Below are 17,459 nucleotides of genomic sequence, written 5' to 3' on the forward strand. Positions count from 1 at the left end.
ATTCAACCACATCAATCAAAATGCAAGCGCGAGTGAAACAAAAGTCCACCACAATCGACAAGAAAAGATGTGACAATAAAACGTGACTCTCTTCACCAGACTCGTGACACTGTCACGGCATATACATGTTGTTCCCTAGGGCTGGGTTTTGATGACCGATTTATCGATTAAAATCGATTCTGGCTTGGATAACGTGATATCGATTCATTAAAATCCTGAATCGAAATTTATTTTGCCAGAATCTCAGGTGAAACGTCACAAAATTTCAACAACCACCAAACAGCTAAAACCGTAAATGTTAGCAGGAACACGGACTCTGCACAAAGACGTAAACACAAAGCGCGGACCCGCCGACGCATCAGAATCAGTGAGATGTCGCCTTTCTCACCCGACGGACACGGTCGGGGCTGAAAGCCGACAGCTCGCTGATTCTGATGTTTCGGCGGGTCCGCGCTTTGTGTTTACGCCCTTTTTGCGCTGATTCTAAAGCTGTTAGTTTGATCTCTCTCCAAACAATATTGACCGAACCAGCAGCAAAAGAAGATCCAAACTACGCTTCACATAAACATCGTCATGAATTCCCTCTGACTTTTGCTGCCACCTTGATAAAAAAAAAAAAAAAAAAAAAAAAATTACACTTCATGCACAGCTCTCTCTCTCTCTCTCTCTCTCTCTCTGTGTACTTGAAAAACAGTTTCCCGTCTAAAAATCTGTTTTCTGCATTATTCGCTTGCTTGTTACGCACAAGTCTACCGTTATTTACAGCGCTGTCGGGCGATGTTTTTTTTTTTTCCTTTTACTTACTTCCGAAAACAAAGCCTCATTTCTGCTGTTCAATAGGCTTCTGAACAAATTTAAACTTTTTAAAATTATGCAAAATTTCAAATCGCTCAGCTGTGTCTCTAATAAAATCTCTGCAACTTTGCTCTGCTTCACTTCAGCAGCATCAGCTAATGTTCATATGTTGATTAATGGTTTTCTTTCGCTTTTGATCTACTGCAGAATATTTTTATAAAATCCCAGGCCAGGAAAATCACCTTCACATTTTCTGTGTTTTATCTTCAGCTACTTTGACACAAAGGCATCTGCTGTGATGCTCACACCTTTGATAAAGTCTCGCAAGTGTCAGCTTTCTTTTTATAGATATAAAAATATGGAAACGTACTGATGCATGATCTGAATTATAATATTTCTGACTGTCTGAGGCAAAATTTCCCCGATTCAAATCGAATCATGGATCGAATCGATTTAGGACCTTGTGAATCGGAATCGAATCGATTCTAGAAATCAGTGACGATACCCAGCCCTATTGTTCCTGTCTTACAGCTATTCCCAACCCAAGGCCTACACCTACCATCACCCCTGCCGCCCTCCCTCTAATGCCCTGGATGCACCACAGCTGTCAGGTTTGGAAGTAGAAGATGTGAATGCAGCTCTAATCAAAGAGTTTCAGGGTGGAACAAATGACAGAGGCAAAACTGCCACAAGAACAAGACAGCATGAGAAAACCAAGTACAATTTAACCATTTTGAGGATACAGCTGTCAGAACAGCTTGTAAGTCTGATCATTTCCCCCCTGTGGGAGGATCCAGTTAATTAACAGGAAACAACTTGTAACCAATTTAAAAAAAAAAAAAAAAAAAAAAAAAAAAAAACCTATGACAACGTTTGGTTCAGTGCAATAAGGATAAAGTGTATTTCTTACATTCATGTCACAGAAGGAGCCGAGGATGTTGCTTTCATGAGCCGATATGTCCTGAAATTTAAAAAAAAAAAAAACGTGTAAGACCAAAATGAGTTTTAACCTAAAATGTAAGATAAGATAACCTTTATTAGTCCCACACGTGGGAAATTTGTTTTGTCACAGCAGGAAGTGGACAGTGCAAAAGTTATGAGGCAAAAATTAGAATACAATGTATTCTAATGTAGAAGATCAGTAAATACAAGTTTCTTAGTCACAGCCCACACTTGTCACAATCAAAGCATTTTTTAAGGTGCTTAAAGAGAAGAATGTGTTTTGGCACTGCCATCAGAGAAAAGACAATGCATCTGTGTTCATCATATAATCTCACATAATCTAAGAAGAAAAACACTAGGCAAAACATAGCCTTAAGAGCAAAACCATGTAAACTGCATAAATAGATATGGTATGACTGAACGGCCATATTTAATGTGGTGATGAAGCCAGGAGGTATTTGCTAAATGTGTCAGCCAATAACTAAACATAGTCTACAGTAGAGAAAGAGGAAACCTTGACCACTGTGGGTGTGGTGATGTGTCAGGTGTGTTATCCAAGACTCCTCACCTCTATGGTGGGATGTGTGTTGTGTTTGTAAGCTGTGTAGAGGGGGAACTGGATCTGGAAGATCTTGGCTGCACATAGCAACAGTTTCTCCCTCTCCTCCGTGCTCCAGGAGCTGAAGGGATCTTGACTGTCCTGGTTACTTTCAATGCCACATGCCACATCGTCCCCACTCCTGGATTCAATGCTGGCATCCCCAGATCCAAGAACATCTACTTGAGATTCAGCAGACTGGTTCTGGCCCTGATCCTGGGTCTGGGGCTTGTTCTGGTTTAGGTCTGGCGTATCAGCATCCTCTTCAGCCGAGTCTCTTTCCACATTCACAGGCTCGTCTTCACCAGGTGAGTGTGGCTGGGGGAGGGTGACAGGTGCGGTCTCACCTCCACTCCATTCAGACCCCGCCCCCTCTGCCCCAGATACGCCTCTTTTGTGAGTGTGGTCCTCAACGCTGAAGAGTCTCTCTCTCAGGCTGCTGATCTGAGCAATGACCAGGTTGATGAGGGCGTAGACTAGCTGGTTAAAAACCTCCAAATGCTTGTACTCCTTGAAGCAGCAGAGACATTGCCTGGATACAAAAAAAAAAAAAAAAAAAGCACACATACAAAAAAAGAAGCAATAAACACAAAGGAATCAGAAGCTTAAAGAGTGCTCAGAGGATTGAAATTCCTTGTAGTATATTAAAAATGAACAACAAGTTTAGAAGTGTGAGGCCTTTTGTTACATTCCTCATGTTATTTTGTAATACTACTGTTTTTCTGCTATTGTATAAGAGAGGTGAAGGGTGATAGTAAAGAAGAAAAACAATTTAACAAAATATTTTATGTATTTGTTAATCTCTATTTATCTCCGTGTCATTTTGGCAATTTTGTAATCATTTATGGATGCGCTAGATTTTCTTCAGTCGCTGGCTGTCACAGTGTAAGTATGAAAGGGGAGGAGGAGCAGAGCATACCGTGCTCATAACAGCTCATAGCACCAAACACTTCCAAATAAATGCCTTAATTCATTTAAAACCAAAGATGGGCAGAGGACCCCCAATTACAAAACAGTTATCCTACTGGAAACACAAAACAATGCTCTGGTAGACACTAGGGCTGCCACGATTTGTCGACTAGTCACGATTACGTCGACTATCAAACTCGTCGACGACTGATTTAATAGTCGACGCGTCGTTTGAAACTTTGTACGATCACAAAAGACGCAGGAATAAGTGGCAGGATTTAAGAGTGTAATAACGGACTGAAACAGAAGATGGCAGCATTGCATGTACAAGGATGTCAGCTACCGTTAAACCCCGAAGAAGAAGAAGAAGAAGAAGAAGAAGAAGAAGAAGAAGAAGCAGCAGCTGTGTCCCAGAATTCATAGCGCGGCCCAGCGCAGTTTCCAACAATGGCGGCAGCTAGTTAGTTTTAATGTTACTCTTATTATTCTTTCTGGGTCACAAAATAAACGTTTAACATATTTTCAGGCGAGAATGTAGCTGTGTAAACCTCAAATATCTGCTCAGTTTATCAGGACACCACATATTTTCAAAAGCGCTCCGACGTTTTCGGAGACATCTGTTACCCACTAGCTCGTTAGCGAGCCGGGGGCTAGGCTCACTAGCGCCCTGAGAACACCGGACGTTTTCAAACCCACCGCCGTCTTTCGCTACTCAGGTTAAATATATATGAGTCACTTAGATAACTTAAAATGTTACTGTTTGGCTTTTTTTTTTTTTAGTATTTTATTTGTTCCTGAGTAAATCGGTTTGGCTGAGATTAAAGTTATAGTTTTTACACAGCTGAATAAACATCAAGCAGACAGCTGATTATCAGAAGTGTGAGATGCTCCAGAATATACTCCAGTGTCCTGTTATATTTTAGATAGCAAGGAGTTTATTAAACTTCAGCGAAACAATCTGCAAATTTCATTAAAATTTAATAAACTATCATCTTGTCTTTATTTTTAGTCAGCACAGACCTTAAACACTTAAAGCTGTAAGCTAATGATAGTTATATAAGAGCAGATGCTGCTGGTGCAATAAGCTGTAGTTTTACGTCTAATGGATGATCTGATTAGTCGACTAATCGCAAAAATAATCGTTTGTGGCAGCCCTAGTAGACACCATCAGTAGACACCATCAGTAGACACCATCAGTAGCAAAAAAGAAAACTCTTTATTATGAGGACTCATAAAAGTGAGCAGGAAAAAAAAAAAAAAAAAAAAGCGGTGGGAATGTAGAAAAAATACCAAAAAAAAAAAAAAAAAAGTACGCTATGGAGCCTGACCAGTGACATAAACAAATAACCATAAATCATTAAAAAAATACAATAAAATAAAAATAAATAAAGGAAAGAAAAAAAATGTTGGGTGCAAGAAAAAAAAGCCACTGTTGAAAGAAACCAAGTCTATAAAATCCCAGTAAAATAAATTTAAGTTTGTGGTTCAACATGACAAACTGTGGAGAAGTTCCAGGGTTATGAATACTTTTTTTTGTATGTCCTGTCCAGCACTGTAGCAATGAGAATCTCTGAATCTCTTATTCTCTGAAGACTAGGGCTGCCACAAACGATTATTCTGATAGTCGACTAATCAGATCTTGCATCCATTGGACGTAAAACATACAGCTTATTGCACCAGTAGCATCTGCTCTTATATAACTATCATTAGCTTACAGCTTTAAGTGTTTAAGGTCTGTGCTAACTAAAAATAAAGACAAGATGATAGTTTATTAAATTGTAATGAAATTTGCAGATTGTTTCGGTGAAGTTTAATAAACTCAGCCATCTGCTCCTTGCTATCTAAGATATAACAGGACACCGGAGTAAATTCTCACACTTCTGATAATCAGCTGTCTGCTTGACGTTTATTCAGCTGTGTAAAAACTATAATTTAATCTCAAGTTATCTAAATTACTTATATATCATGTTTAACCTGAGTAGTGAAAGACGGCGGTGGGTTTGAAAACGATTTGGTGTTCTCAGCGGCTCTAGTGAGCCTTGCACCCCGGCTAGCTATCGAATTGGTGGGTAACAGACGTCTCAGAAAACGTCGGAGCGCTTTTGAAAATATGTGGTGTCCTGACAAACTGAGCAGATATTTGAGGTTTACACAGCTACATTCTCGCCTGAAAATATGTTAAATGTTTATTTTGTGACCCAAAAATATTAAAACTAACAAGCAGTCGCCATTGTTGGAAACTGAGCAGGGCCGCTATGAATTCTGGGACACAGCTTCTTCTTTGGGGTTTAACGGCAGCAGTCATCCTTCTTCATGCAGTGCTGCCATCTTCTGTTTCAGTCCGCTATTACACTCTTAAATCCTACTACTTATTCCTGCCCTTTGGGATCTTACAAAGCTTCAAACGGCGCGTTGACAATTAAATCGGTCGTGGACAATTTTGATAGTCGACTAATCGTGGCAGCCCTACTGAAGACCAATGCCTTTCTGAAGTAGACCATCACAGCTTTTGCTATACTGATCCACTTGATTCTCATATTTTATTTCAGCCTTTACTATTGTTACTTTTTTTTGCCTCCACCCATTTTGAGTTATTACAAATCAGAACAGACAGGACCGGGGGACAGGAAAGAGAAAGATAGAGGTTGGGAAAACACTTAATAGAAGGAGAAGGGAAGAAAAATAGAGGAGAAGAGGGATAGAGAAAGAGAAGACAACGAAAATCTGTTTGATCACCAGCTGAGAGAAAAAGAAAAAAGGCAAAAAGAGGACAACAGTGTCGGGAAAACCACAGCAACCACCAATATAAGCATCAGTAACAATAAATAATAAATCTTGAAGGAGCAGCATACAGTACTAATAATGCATGAGGTTTAGAGGCAGCAGCCAACCAAGACAGTGTGTGTCTGTGAGTACCTGTTTGTACACCTGTGTGAACACTTGTGTCACATCTGTGACTATGAGTGCGCTTATGTTCAGAAGATTTCTCCATGCAAGTATTTTCTAATGGTGACCCTGCAACTGCCTCTGTGTGCACACAACCATCAAGTCACTAAGCTCCTGGACCAGGCACCCAGGAATATTCTGCTTAGGTGGACAGGTGTCTGTCCCCCTCAGGGAAGACCTGCAACTAAGCAGGTAGCTGAAATCCTTCGATTAGATTCTCCTCAAACAAGTGTATTGACTGTCATGTTACATTACATTAGGGTAGAAGGAAGTTCAGCTTTAAATTTCTTAACAAATTCTAGAAAAATAAAGTACTTGTGAGTGGAAATAAACTGTTGAAGTATGAAGTAAAAGTATTGATTTATCAGGAAGCCTGCTATTTTAACTCTAGAAAGACTAAAGAATTACTCAGAGAACGGCACAAATCAGAAAAGAAAAGTTTTTGGTAGTGTTGGATGAATGATTTAACAACTCTGGGATGTTCAGTTCAATCACCAAATATAAGCAAATGATAAACTACAGTCCTTCTATATAAGGCACTTTTGTCATCAGCTGACCTCGACCATCACCCAGATTAGACCGTGTTCTTCTCTCACAAACGAGGAATGCTTCTCTTTGGAAATAAAAGTTTTCAGAAGACCATGTTTTGAATATTTATTTATCTAAGTGAAGGTTATCAGAGAATGGAGCTACAGATTTATTACAGCAAAGTTATTTTGATACCTGAGACACCAAACCAAAGGCTTCCATTCCTCTACCGCTTCACCGCCTTGCTCAAAAGCAGCTGAACTATGATTGCTGTTCTTCAACATGACTGAATATATGGGTATTCAACCCTGCAGCAGGCATATAACTGGAGGTTATGTAGCCTCTCCTCTCTGACGCACACACACACTTATTTAAAACCCTTGTTTGTTAATTGTTTACAGTAATAAAGCATAAATCTACAAATACGGTACCAATGGGCCAAAAAGTCTGACCCACAGTGTAAGAAAAATACTACGCTGAACACCAACAAACCAACAAGAACAATTCAGCAGCTAGTGAAGGGATTCAATTTCAGATATTTCAATCTTACCAAAAAAGAAGAAGAAAAAAAACCCCACACCACACACACAATGAAGAAAAGCAGAAGCATGATGACTGATTTTCTGAAGCACTGACCTCTGAGTCCAGGAGCTGATGTAGCCCAGCACTCGGAGAGCATGTTCCTTCTTCAGCTGAAAGCTTCCTTCGCTGCTGTCTGCATCTGATACTGAGGAGAAACAGTACAGAATACTTATCAGAGAACAGCTAGACAATTCCCTTCGATTTACTACAATCAGAATCCAACCAATGTAGGATTCTTAAGGACGATACCAAGAGCAATATCCAACGATTTAAAAAAATAAAAATAAAAAATAAAAAATATGCAAGATATCAACTGACATTTTATTTTTCCTTTCAGACACACAAAGCATAAACACATATGCCAAACATTTGTTATTGAAGTTACTTATGAGTCATTAATATGATATGACAAAATGTAAAACTCAGCACCAAGTCTCCAACATCATAAATGTTATGTGCCAATGTATGAACACACTGTTGATGGATGCTACCATAATATTTTTGCTGACTTGATAAAACACCTACAGAGCACAAAAAGATCATAGTGAAGTTTCCCCACACTGTTGTTGGTCTTCTTAAGTCGCCTGTGCAAGTCTTTTTGTGTGTGTGTGTGTGTGTGTGTGTGTGTGTGTGTGTGTGTGTGTGTGTGTGTATATATATCTAATATGGTAAATCTGGATAAATTCAAGGGCAATATTTAAACAGTAGATCAAGACCCCCAAGTTTCCATCTGCCTTGTTTATGTCTTTTCTTTCTATTCTAAAATGTAAAACAATTCAAAAAATTAAAAGAGGAGGACAACATCAGAATACCACCTTTATCATTTAATTACCACTGAGTATTGATATTAGCTTAAAAAGGATTCTATCAGATTTGGAGTCCAGATTGAAACATGTTAAACACTGGCACCATACTTGGACTGTGTCTAAAGTTTCTGTCCTTGTATTCAGTTCCACCCAGCTCAGGGGATTCAAGTGCCTTCTGCTGAATTGCTGACCTCCTTTGGCAGCCAAAACAGACAAAAAGTGTCAACAATAAGAGTTTAATAACCCATCTCAGCAGGACTCCTCAATCAACCTGAAGTGAATGTCCTCAGCTCTGTATGTGAACAGAAACTCCTCAGAGGCTTCAGGAACAAGATCGAGCCCGCACTATTTCGAGATGGGATGAGGGATGTCATTTTGCTGCTTTCAGCTCAGCATGGATATAGATATAAAGCAGGAGAACACCTGCACTGTGTGATCACACTCCTCAGCAGTGACTAACATTCAGTCACACTGGAAGCATTTTAACACGAATGTTCCAGGTGTGACACTATAACACATGCATTTCAAGAGGAGATATACAAAAGCAATACTGGTGGCTTCTACAAATCACGCACACTGTAAGTGCCGCCTTGTCCTACGGCCCTACAAGGCGGTAGGACAAACTACGAGCACACTTCCTTCTGCATCTTCAACGTGATTAAGACAATTTTGTTGAGTTTCCTACCTACTTTCTTGAACCATTTTGTTCATTACTACTATTACTACTTAGAGCTTTCATCTAAAAGGCAAAGTGTCCAAAAAATTATTTTTTTAAGAAACCACACAGATTAGTTGTGTAAAGAAACATCAGTTAAATAAAGATCAGTGCAGTAAAGAGAGTTTCTGTTTCTTTCTCACACATACACATTGATGCAAATCTGAGGTCAAAGGTCACCCACAGTCACAGCACATGGATCTGCCCGTCTAGCTGACAGAGCTGTCACAGCTGACAGCACCCTGCTGGCGAACCATCCATCTCACCCCTACATAATGGTCACACTACTGTGTATCAGCTGGGTTGTAAAATCTTCTTCCCCCCCCCTCTCCATTCCCTATAATAAGCCAAAGAAAAAGTTCAGCAGTTGCCATGGTGAAGTGGTGAAAGGCCAGCATCAGCAGTAATCTGTTTAAACCATGTGGAAGTATATGGCGTATCAGCACACAGCAAATATTAACCTTCATTTAACTTCAATACAAGAATAAAATGTGAGACTTCTTAAAAGAAGTTAAATCCACAAAACCCTTTGTTAGCCAAGTAAAACAGGCTCAATACTTTAACTATACGTTTACATGCATAGCCACCCTTGAAAAGGCCCGTTTTAATCCAGAACTGTGATGTATTACAGTAGCGTTGTGGTTTAGGTGCAGAGAGCCAGGTACTTTATCTACACTGGTAATGCACAGCTTTAGTCTGCACAAAATCACCAGCTAATTGTATTCACACACAGCTGGAGTTTAAAACTATGAGCCACTGCCAACATTAACATAACATTAGCTTACTGATCTTAGCTGAACAGCACAAGGTTCTATACTAAATTACAAAGCTAAAAGCTACAATACAGTGAATTATAGAAATGGGATCAACTGCAGCAGGCAAAACCTACATGTACTAAATGTCCATGGAACATAGCAGAGTGATGAGATTTTAAGGTAATTATAAGAAGATTGTGAAAGCTGATGTTTGTTTGTTTTTTAATATTTCGAGAATAATCAAACTTCTTCTTATGATAAGGTTATGGTTTCAATTCTTAATATCACTCCTTTCACTAGTATTGAACCTTAAGAGATGTGTGAACATCTAACTTCTTTGTTTACGAAATTGCACAAATGAGAGCTGGGCGATAGAACAATAACGATATGTATTGCGAAATAACTTTTTCTCGATAGAAAAGTTAAACCATTGTGATAGGCCTCATCTCTCCTGTCCTCAAAAAAGAACAGCCAATCCAAATTGACTAGCGCAGAGCCGAACCAATCACAGCCGCAGCGTCACGTCACGTGACTTGTTACGTACAGCACAAGTGCCAAGCCGCACATGTGTATTTGTTTGGGAAGCAGCCAGCCGCCGTGCCGCCCGGGTATTGGAGGAAATGAGTGTGCTGACTAGAGAAACATCAACCGAGCGTGACCGAAGGTTACCGAAGAGAAAACAGATGATGGTTCCAATGCCGGAGATTGTCGAACGGAAGAGCCACAGAAGTTCCGTAGTGTGAAGGTATTTCGGCTATTTCAAGTCTGACAAAAAACAGAGTAGCGTGCACTGTAAATGTGCCGAAAGCAAGTCTGGAAATACAATAAAGCGGTGCAGCTCAATCTGACTGGAAGCGCTAATTCGTCATTCGGCTTTTGTCAGACTAAAGTAACTGTTAAAACTGTTTGAAAAGCTCAGCTATACAACAAGGAGAGATTGAGAATTTCCTTTTAGTTCTCAGTTTATTTGATATTGACAAAAGTTAGTCAGTTTTGTCTGTTCTTCTGTAAAACAAACTAAGATTTATTTTTAGAATTAATATTTTGTTTCTAAGTGGAATTGACAGTTTAGTCTGTTTCGTTTGTTCTATTTTGAAACTTAAACGCTTTAGCGGCTGCCTTTTGTGTAGTTTGCAATATTTGCCTTTATTTATCTGAAAAAGTCTCATGTTCCTTAAGTACATCTACCCTGTTGAACTTATTATGGGAAATAAATATTTAAATAAAAACAAGCTGCTGATTATTTCACATTTTACTTGTGAGCAACGGCACATTTAAATCTTACAAATATAGTTATTTGGCTGATATCGTGATAGATATCGTTATTGCCTGAAATGAAAAAAAAACATATTGTGATATGAAAAAATCTTATATCGCCCAGCTCTAGCACAAATTAGAGCCAATATGTTCCTCCTCTGCTTTGACTCTTCATAAAGTGTGAGCTGCTCTGCTGCTTTTAGCAGTCTGAGCCTGTTTCTCTCATTGGTAAAGAAAATTATAACTTAGCTTAAGCCAGCTTCTTGTCCCAGTCTCACTGATGTAGTCTGCTTTTTAAAAGCTCTGGGAAACTACTGGGCCAAATATTAAAACTATTATTAACACCAGTCTCACTTCTGGAATTGTGCCTGCTTACTTTAAACAAGCTGTGATGCAACCTCTCATTATACAAAACAAATTTGGATCCTTCTGTTGTCTCTAGTTTTAGGCCTTAGTGTTTTTTCTGGCTCTTAAATCAGAATAATACTGATATGTTCTTACCTTCTATTTATTGTTTTATTAATTAAACCGTGTGGTGTTTTCTGCCTTATATAGCACTCTGTAAAACTATTGTGTTAAAAAATTTACCTTTAAATAAAATTGGATTGAATAAACTGGAAGTGAAGGGAGATGCAGAAATTGTAGTGACTCCAATCATTTGTCATATCTGTATTTTTACGGTAACATTTTTAAGACAATAGTGCATTTCCAGCTTTTGGGGAATGGTCTGGGTTTAGCCCTTTCCTGTTTCAACATAACAATGTCCCCAAAGGCAAGCCCACAAAGAGCAGTTTTTCTCACTTTGCTGTATAAGAGCGTATAGTTCGACCCCAGCAAGCACCTCTGGGATCGAATGAAAATGCAACCTTTGACTAGTATCTGTTCTTTAACTCGCACATTAAGGAAATATCTAGTATTGCATTGTGTTCTTTCATTTGTGCAATATTGCTAAAATTACAAACATCCTAAAAAACTAATCCATGTGACTTCTTCACATTAGCAGGCTGTTCTAAAGCCCCCAGAATACTGACAGGGTCTAGAAACAGATTACATAATACCTTCTCTTCACCGACTCCCTATTTAATCCACAATTGAATTTGAAATCCATAAAAACATATAAAGTCATAAATGATGATGAACCATCATATCTTTAAGATGTCTTGGTATCATATGATCCCAATGGAGCATGTTGCTCCCAGACTGCAGGCTTACATGTAATTCTCACATTTTCCAAAAGTTAGAAAAATAAAAATGCACCTAGTTGTTGCCCTGATTTTTCAGGCTGCTAAGACACAGACACAAAGTAAATGTTGGTATCACTGTTGTCCTTTTCAAAAGTCTATTTATACTTCTCTAAACTAAACCACAACTCTGAAGTTTTCACACTAAAAAAAAAAAGCAAGATCTCTGTTTTAGGGGTCCTAGTGTGGCCAATAGACATATACACTGCTGAAACCTAACAATTATATGAGTAAACCATTTGTGGATTTTAGTGCCTCATTTAACAGCAAAATAAACAACATGTGCTTTGGTTCCTCAATATGTAAGTATCTGACTTCTTTACCAGAATATGTAAGTATCTGACTTCTTTACCAGACGCCCACAGCAACTTTGAAAACAGCTCTTTAACCACCGTCCTGAACACACAAAACTCAGGTTATGTTCCCAGTTCAAAACTGTTCAACCTCTACTCATAAACCTCTACTACACTTAAGTGCAATAATCTTTTCTGGCATCGTTGTATTTTTACTCAGTTGTATATAGCATTCGTATTCTATTTTTATCTTATTGTATATTTTTATTCTATTTTATTCTACTGTATATAGTATATTATTTTATTCTATTCTGTACAGCTGTGTACTGTATTTATTCTTATTGTATTGTAATTTTTGCGTCATAACTTTTGCACTGTCCACTTCCTGCTGTGACAAAACAAATTTCCCACGTGTGGGACTAATAAAGGTTATCTTATCTTATCTTATCTTATCAATGCAAATTTGCAATTTGGTCTGATCACTGACAATGAAACACCTTACAGGTTTCAAATGGCACGTTTGGCATACTGCTGTGAGAAGAGCAGCCTGGTCCTTAAAACTTATAAAAACCAATGAACTGATCGAAGACTGGGAATAGGAACAGGAAGTATAGCCCACCTGCCCCTTCACATATGTGGCAAAGTAGTAGAGACTGAAGTTCCTTGGATTTAACTTGCCCAAACCTTTGACTTGGACATTCAAAACCCAAAGCCTGGTCAAAAAAGTCCAAAGACTATTTTTCCTAAAATATCTGAAACAAGCACAGCTCTCTGAAAAACTTCGGCTAGCATTCAATAGAACCACGACTGACAGTATCCTTACAAACTGGATCACGCTGTGATACAGAGTCTGCACAGCTGCTAAGCTGAAGCCTCTACACAGTGTAATGAAGACTGCAAAGCATGTGATGGGGTTGGAACTCCCAAAGCCAGAAGACATTTACATCAACCATCTGTGGAAGAAGGCTGAAAGCATCATGTCAGTCACTTCACACACCCTCTATTTGATCTTTTGCCACCAGGCAAACGATGCAGATCAATAATATCCCATACAAACAAACTGAGGAACAGCTTTTTCCTGACCAGCTGTGGCCTTCGCCAACCCCCAATACACTACAATAACTTGCACTGCCAAGAACTTTAAGGACTATCCTTATATACCCTATATATACACACACATATATATATTCATCTTAATCTGGAGTAATAATCTATTATTATTATTCATTTATTATTGTTTTTTCCAATAGGATAGGCTCTCTTTTGCGGGATGCCAGTCTATATTAAATTTACTTGCATAACCACAATAAAGTTTACTCTGTTCTATTCTATGAAAGCAGTTAAAGGTCTGCCTGTGCATTTGTACTGTAGTATATTTCTAAAAGTCTCCCTAAAAGGAGTTTTTCCTGGCTATTATTCGGCTGTTATGACAGCATTCAATTGTCACTCATGTCTGTAGTGTTTTCACTTTGAGTAATACACTCCACAGCTAAACCCTAAATATTTGGAAACACACGCCGTAAAGTCTTCTTCTTTGAGAGATTACAGCTTGTCAAAAGGAAGTTATCTACATGATCTTCTGTTCCATTTTAAATATGATGTAGCACGCCACGCCGCAGTCAGTCTGTAAAAGGAGCTGTCTCCAGAGCCTCCAGCAGGAGCTTTCAATTCACAGACAAGTTTATGGAACAAGGGAAAACCGCTAACAGTCCGTCTATCAATTTATGTAAAGACTTTGAAAAATGATCGACTTTGTGTTAAAAATCGTTTTCCGATGAGTTTCGGACACCCGTAAAGTCCAGCAAGGCCCAGTTAGCAAGCCTAGATTAACGGCTAAGTTTTTAGCAATAAAAGCAACCTTGTATTTATGTTTGCTTTGCTTAAGCTGACGTTAGCCGTGAGGGTGACATGGAGTTCCGTGGCAAGACAAGAATGACCAACAAAACAAAGAAGAAGTTAAGCTAGTGTGCTAAAAACATTAGTAGAGAACAAATAAGCAAGCTACCGAGGATTAACGGCGTGCTATATGCCAAAATATGCGCCTCGATGCAGCCGTTAATTTGGGGGGGGGGGCTAGCTTAGTTGCGGCTAGCTTAGACTAACATTTTATAGACTTGGCCAAAACACACATAAGAAATACACATGTTCCTCTTCGTGTCAGCACTATTAACCATGGGCGTGTTGTGGAGAAGCAGGCCCATTCAGAACTGTGAATGTGGCCGTCTGCAAAACAATGGGTGGCAGCGGAGAGGACAGCTAGCAGACTGACCTGACAAACACATCAAACAAAGTCAGCCTGCTCGCTAGCTGCACTAGCTAACTTCCAAACCCGAGCAACGCGCTTTTTAACAACATCGACATCTTTCAAAATATCTTATGTACTCCCTGTCCAACAGATTTGAAGTATTTTAACACAAGGCTGTAATGTCATGCAGAAATCCGACTGAATTAATTAGATATTTGAAGCTAGAGTTTTGTGAGCAGTGTTTGACGGGCCCAAAACTGACTGCCAATGTGAAAGAGAAAATGGCATTTGTATTTATACCAAAGCAATGCTGTCTCACATGAAAATACTACTGCAAAATAAGCTGCTGAAATGTCATTGTTTCCAGTGTCTTATGGCTGGATGTAAAGGACAGCTAACCAAGAAAGCACACAAAGTTACATTTAGTTAGCCAACAAGCTAACATGCTTCCATCAAGCTTCAGTGGACAGCGATGCTAACACCAAGCAGCTAGTTCAGCTTTACGTAAATGACACGATTTGTTTACTTACTTTCATTTAAAACCTCCACCAGCTCGGCGCAGTTTTCACACATTGTTCATGAAGAGGCAAACTAAGTACACCAACTCAAACCATTGCACTGGAAACAGTTTTTGGCTGGCAGTTAGTTGTTTTGAGGATAAAAGGGCCCACTGGAAGGAGTAATTGGTGAAGGTTATTCCACTAAATAAAACCAGGAGGAGCAGTGAAGTGCAGAACGGGATTTGCATCCAAACGAATTTGATGTACACCAAAAATAAAGAGGCTCTGTAAGGAAGAGATCGAGTCAGTCTCCAATCTGTGCGATACTTGAGAGCGCAGGCAGAGCAGCCATGTTGGAAAAGGAGGGGGGGGCGACACAGCATGGAGACCGTTCGGGACTTTACGTCCTCTCTCCACCGCCAGTTCGTTTTTCTTCGGCTGTCTCGCGATAACTTTCAAATGAGGTAATATTCACAACCTCTAATCACAATCTCAAGGGCAAATGGAGTGAAAACAGCATGTTTCCACAAAATATGAATAGTTGGCCCCTCTTTTTAGACAAACACGCTTTGTGTTTCTATATTGTTATAATTTAGGGAAAATATTTATTAAAATGTTAAGATAAGATAAGATAAGATAAGATAAGATAAGATAAGATAAGATTAGATTTTATTGATCCCACAACGGGGAAATTTTTGCGTCACCTCAGCTCAAGTACAAGTTCCTCTGTTTAAAAATTCAAATACCTTTTAATTCATTAGTTAGTTCATAGTTCATTTGGTTACTTTAGTTGAATTGAATTATTAATGTATTCAGTTCAAAGAGCAGAACATCACACTGTTCGAGCAGTGTCTACATGTGCTCTGTGCATTTATTCTACTACATTTGTGCATACTACTGTATACGTATTGTCTGATATTACAGGTTTTTCTGCGCTGACATTTAAATGTATGTTTATGAAATCACCTTAAAAACCTGGGCAACCCTCTTTATCCTTGTTTTTGACAGAAAAGCATGTTTATTGTTGTTTTCTTTGTAATGACATTAAATGGATCCGAAATATTATAAATGATTAATGTAATCATTAATCATCAATCATTCATGACTTGTAATGGAATATATATGTATATACAGGTTTACAAAGAACCATTTTCATGATGTATGGTTTCGAGACAGTGGTACCAACAAAAAGACAGGAGGCCGAGTTGGAGGTGGTCGAGTTGTGTGGCTGTGGCTACAATGTAGCTTGTCATCCCCAGTGTGTGAATGTGTGTGTGAATGGGTGGATGACTGGATGTGTAAAGTGCTTTGGGGTCCTTAGGGACTAGTAAAGCACTATACAAATACAGGCCATTTACCATTTACCATCCGACTAGGTAAGGCTGAAATGGTTTCAGCATGTGCAGAACTGGGATAGTGGATATTTTGGGGAAAAGATAGTAAATACAGAGCTGTCAGATAGGTGGAAAAGGGGAGGGAGGACCTCATATGTCTTTGCTGGGTTGGTGTGACAGAAGAGGATTATAGGGATAAGCTGAGATGGAAGGAGATTTTAGTTGGTCTCAGCTGTGTCCACCCCAAAAGGAAGCAGCTGGAAAAAGGAAGGCGATAATCTTGCTAACCCAAACCTTGATACTTTTGCAGTACAACTTTTATAGCAGAACCTATTATGCTCATCTCCAGCAATATATTTGTATGTGTGACCCTACTATAGTAGCTTTGCATTGATTAACAGCTAAAAAAATAATCCTTATTTATATTGTACTGGGCCTTGGGGCAGCTGTTTTCTTCCTTCCACCTCCGTTTAATCCAACTTTCCTCTGATTGGTTGACAATCCAAACACCTGCTACAGCCAGAGATGTACATTTTAGATGAACATATAAGGATTTCCCCCTGTATACAAATCCAAAAGTAGAAGAAAAAACAACCTGAAACAGAGAACTTGTTTTTTAAAAAAAGATCTTGGGTGAGCAAGGCTATGTGGCCGGAATGCAGTAGGCCTGGGTTTGAGTCTGACCCGTGGCCCTTTAATACATGTCTCCCCCCTCTCTCTCCCCAATTTCCTGTCTATCATCACTGTCTCTGCCAATAAAAAATCTTTTAAAAAAAGTACAAACTTGTACATAGGCTGACCAAACTATTTAACATGAATATTAGAGCAGCACTTAGCAAACACATCTGATCTCATTGGAAAGTCTTTTATACCTACACTGATATGGAGTGAGTAATGCACCAAGAACAAAAAAATGCTACATCGTTTGATGAAAATGATCAACCTACAAAGTGCTGCTTCAAAGACACCTACAAAATCAAAGTGAAAAAGTATGTGGGTAGCTGGTCCATTTT

The 17,459-nt window shown here is 39.0% G+C and overlaps 1 protein-coding gene across 2 annotated transcripts in view; it reads right to left on the reverse strand.

The window, feature by feature from the left end:
* usp34 (ubiquitin specific peptidase 34) overlaps positions 1-15,516 on the reverse strand; it is a 55,640-nt gene extending 40,124 nt beyond the window's left edge. For both annotated transcript variants that reach the window (XM_082535455.1, XM_082535454.1), the window contains exons 1-4: positions 15,143-15,516; positions 7,355-7,445; positions 2,306-2,867; positions 1,706-1,756 (exon numbers count right to left, since the gene is read on the reverse strand). In XM_082535455.1, the coding sequence (XP_082391581.1) occupies positions 1,706-1,756; positions 2,306-2,867; positions 7,355-7,445; positions 15,143-15,185 (747 nt within the window). In that variant the 5' untranslated portion in view covers positions 15,186-15,516. The remainder of the gene's footprint in view (positions 1-1,705; positions 1,757-2,305; positions 2,868-7,354; positions 7,446-15,142) is intronic.
* Between the last annotated feature and the right edge of the window lie 1,943 nt (positions 15,517-17,459).

Source organism: Aulonocara stuartgranti (genome assembly GCF_965226115.1).
Source record: "Aulonocara stuartgranti genome assembly, chromosome: 6".
Lineage (NCBI taxonomy): Eukaryota > Metazoa > Chordata > Actinopteri > Cichliformes > Cichlidae > Aulonocara > Aulonocara stuartgranti.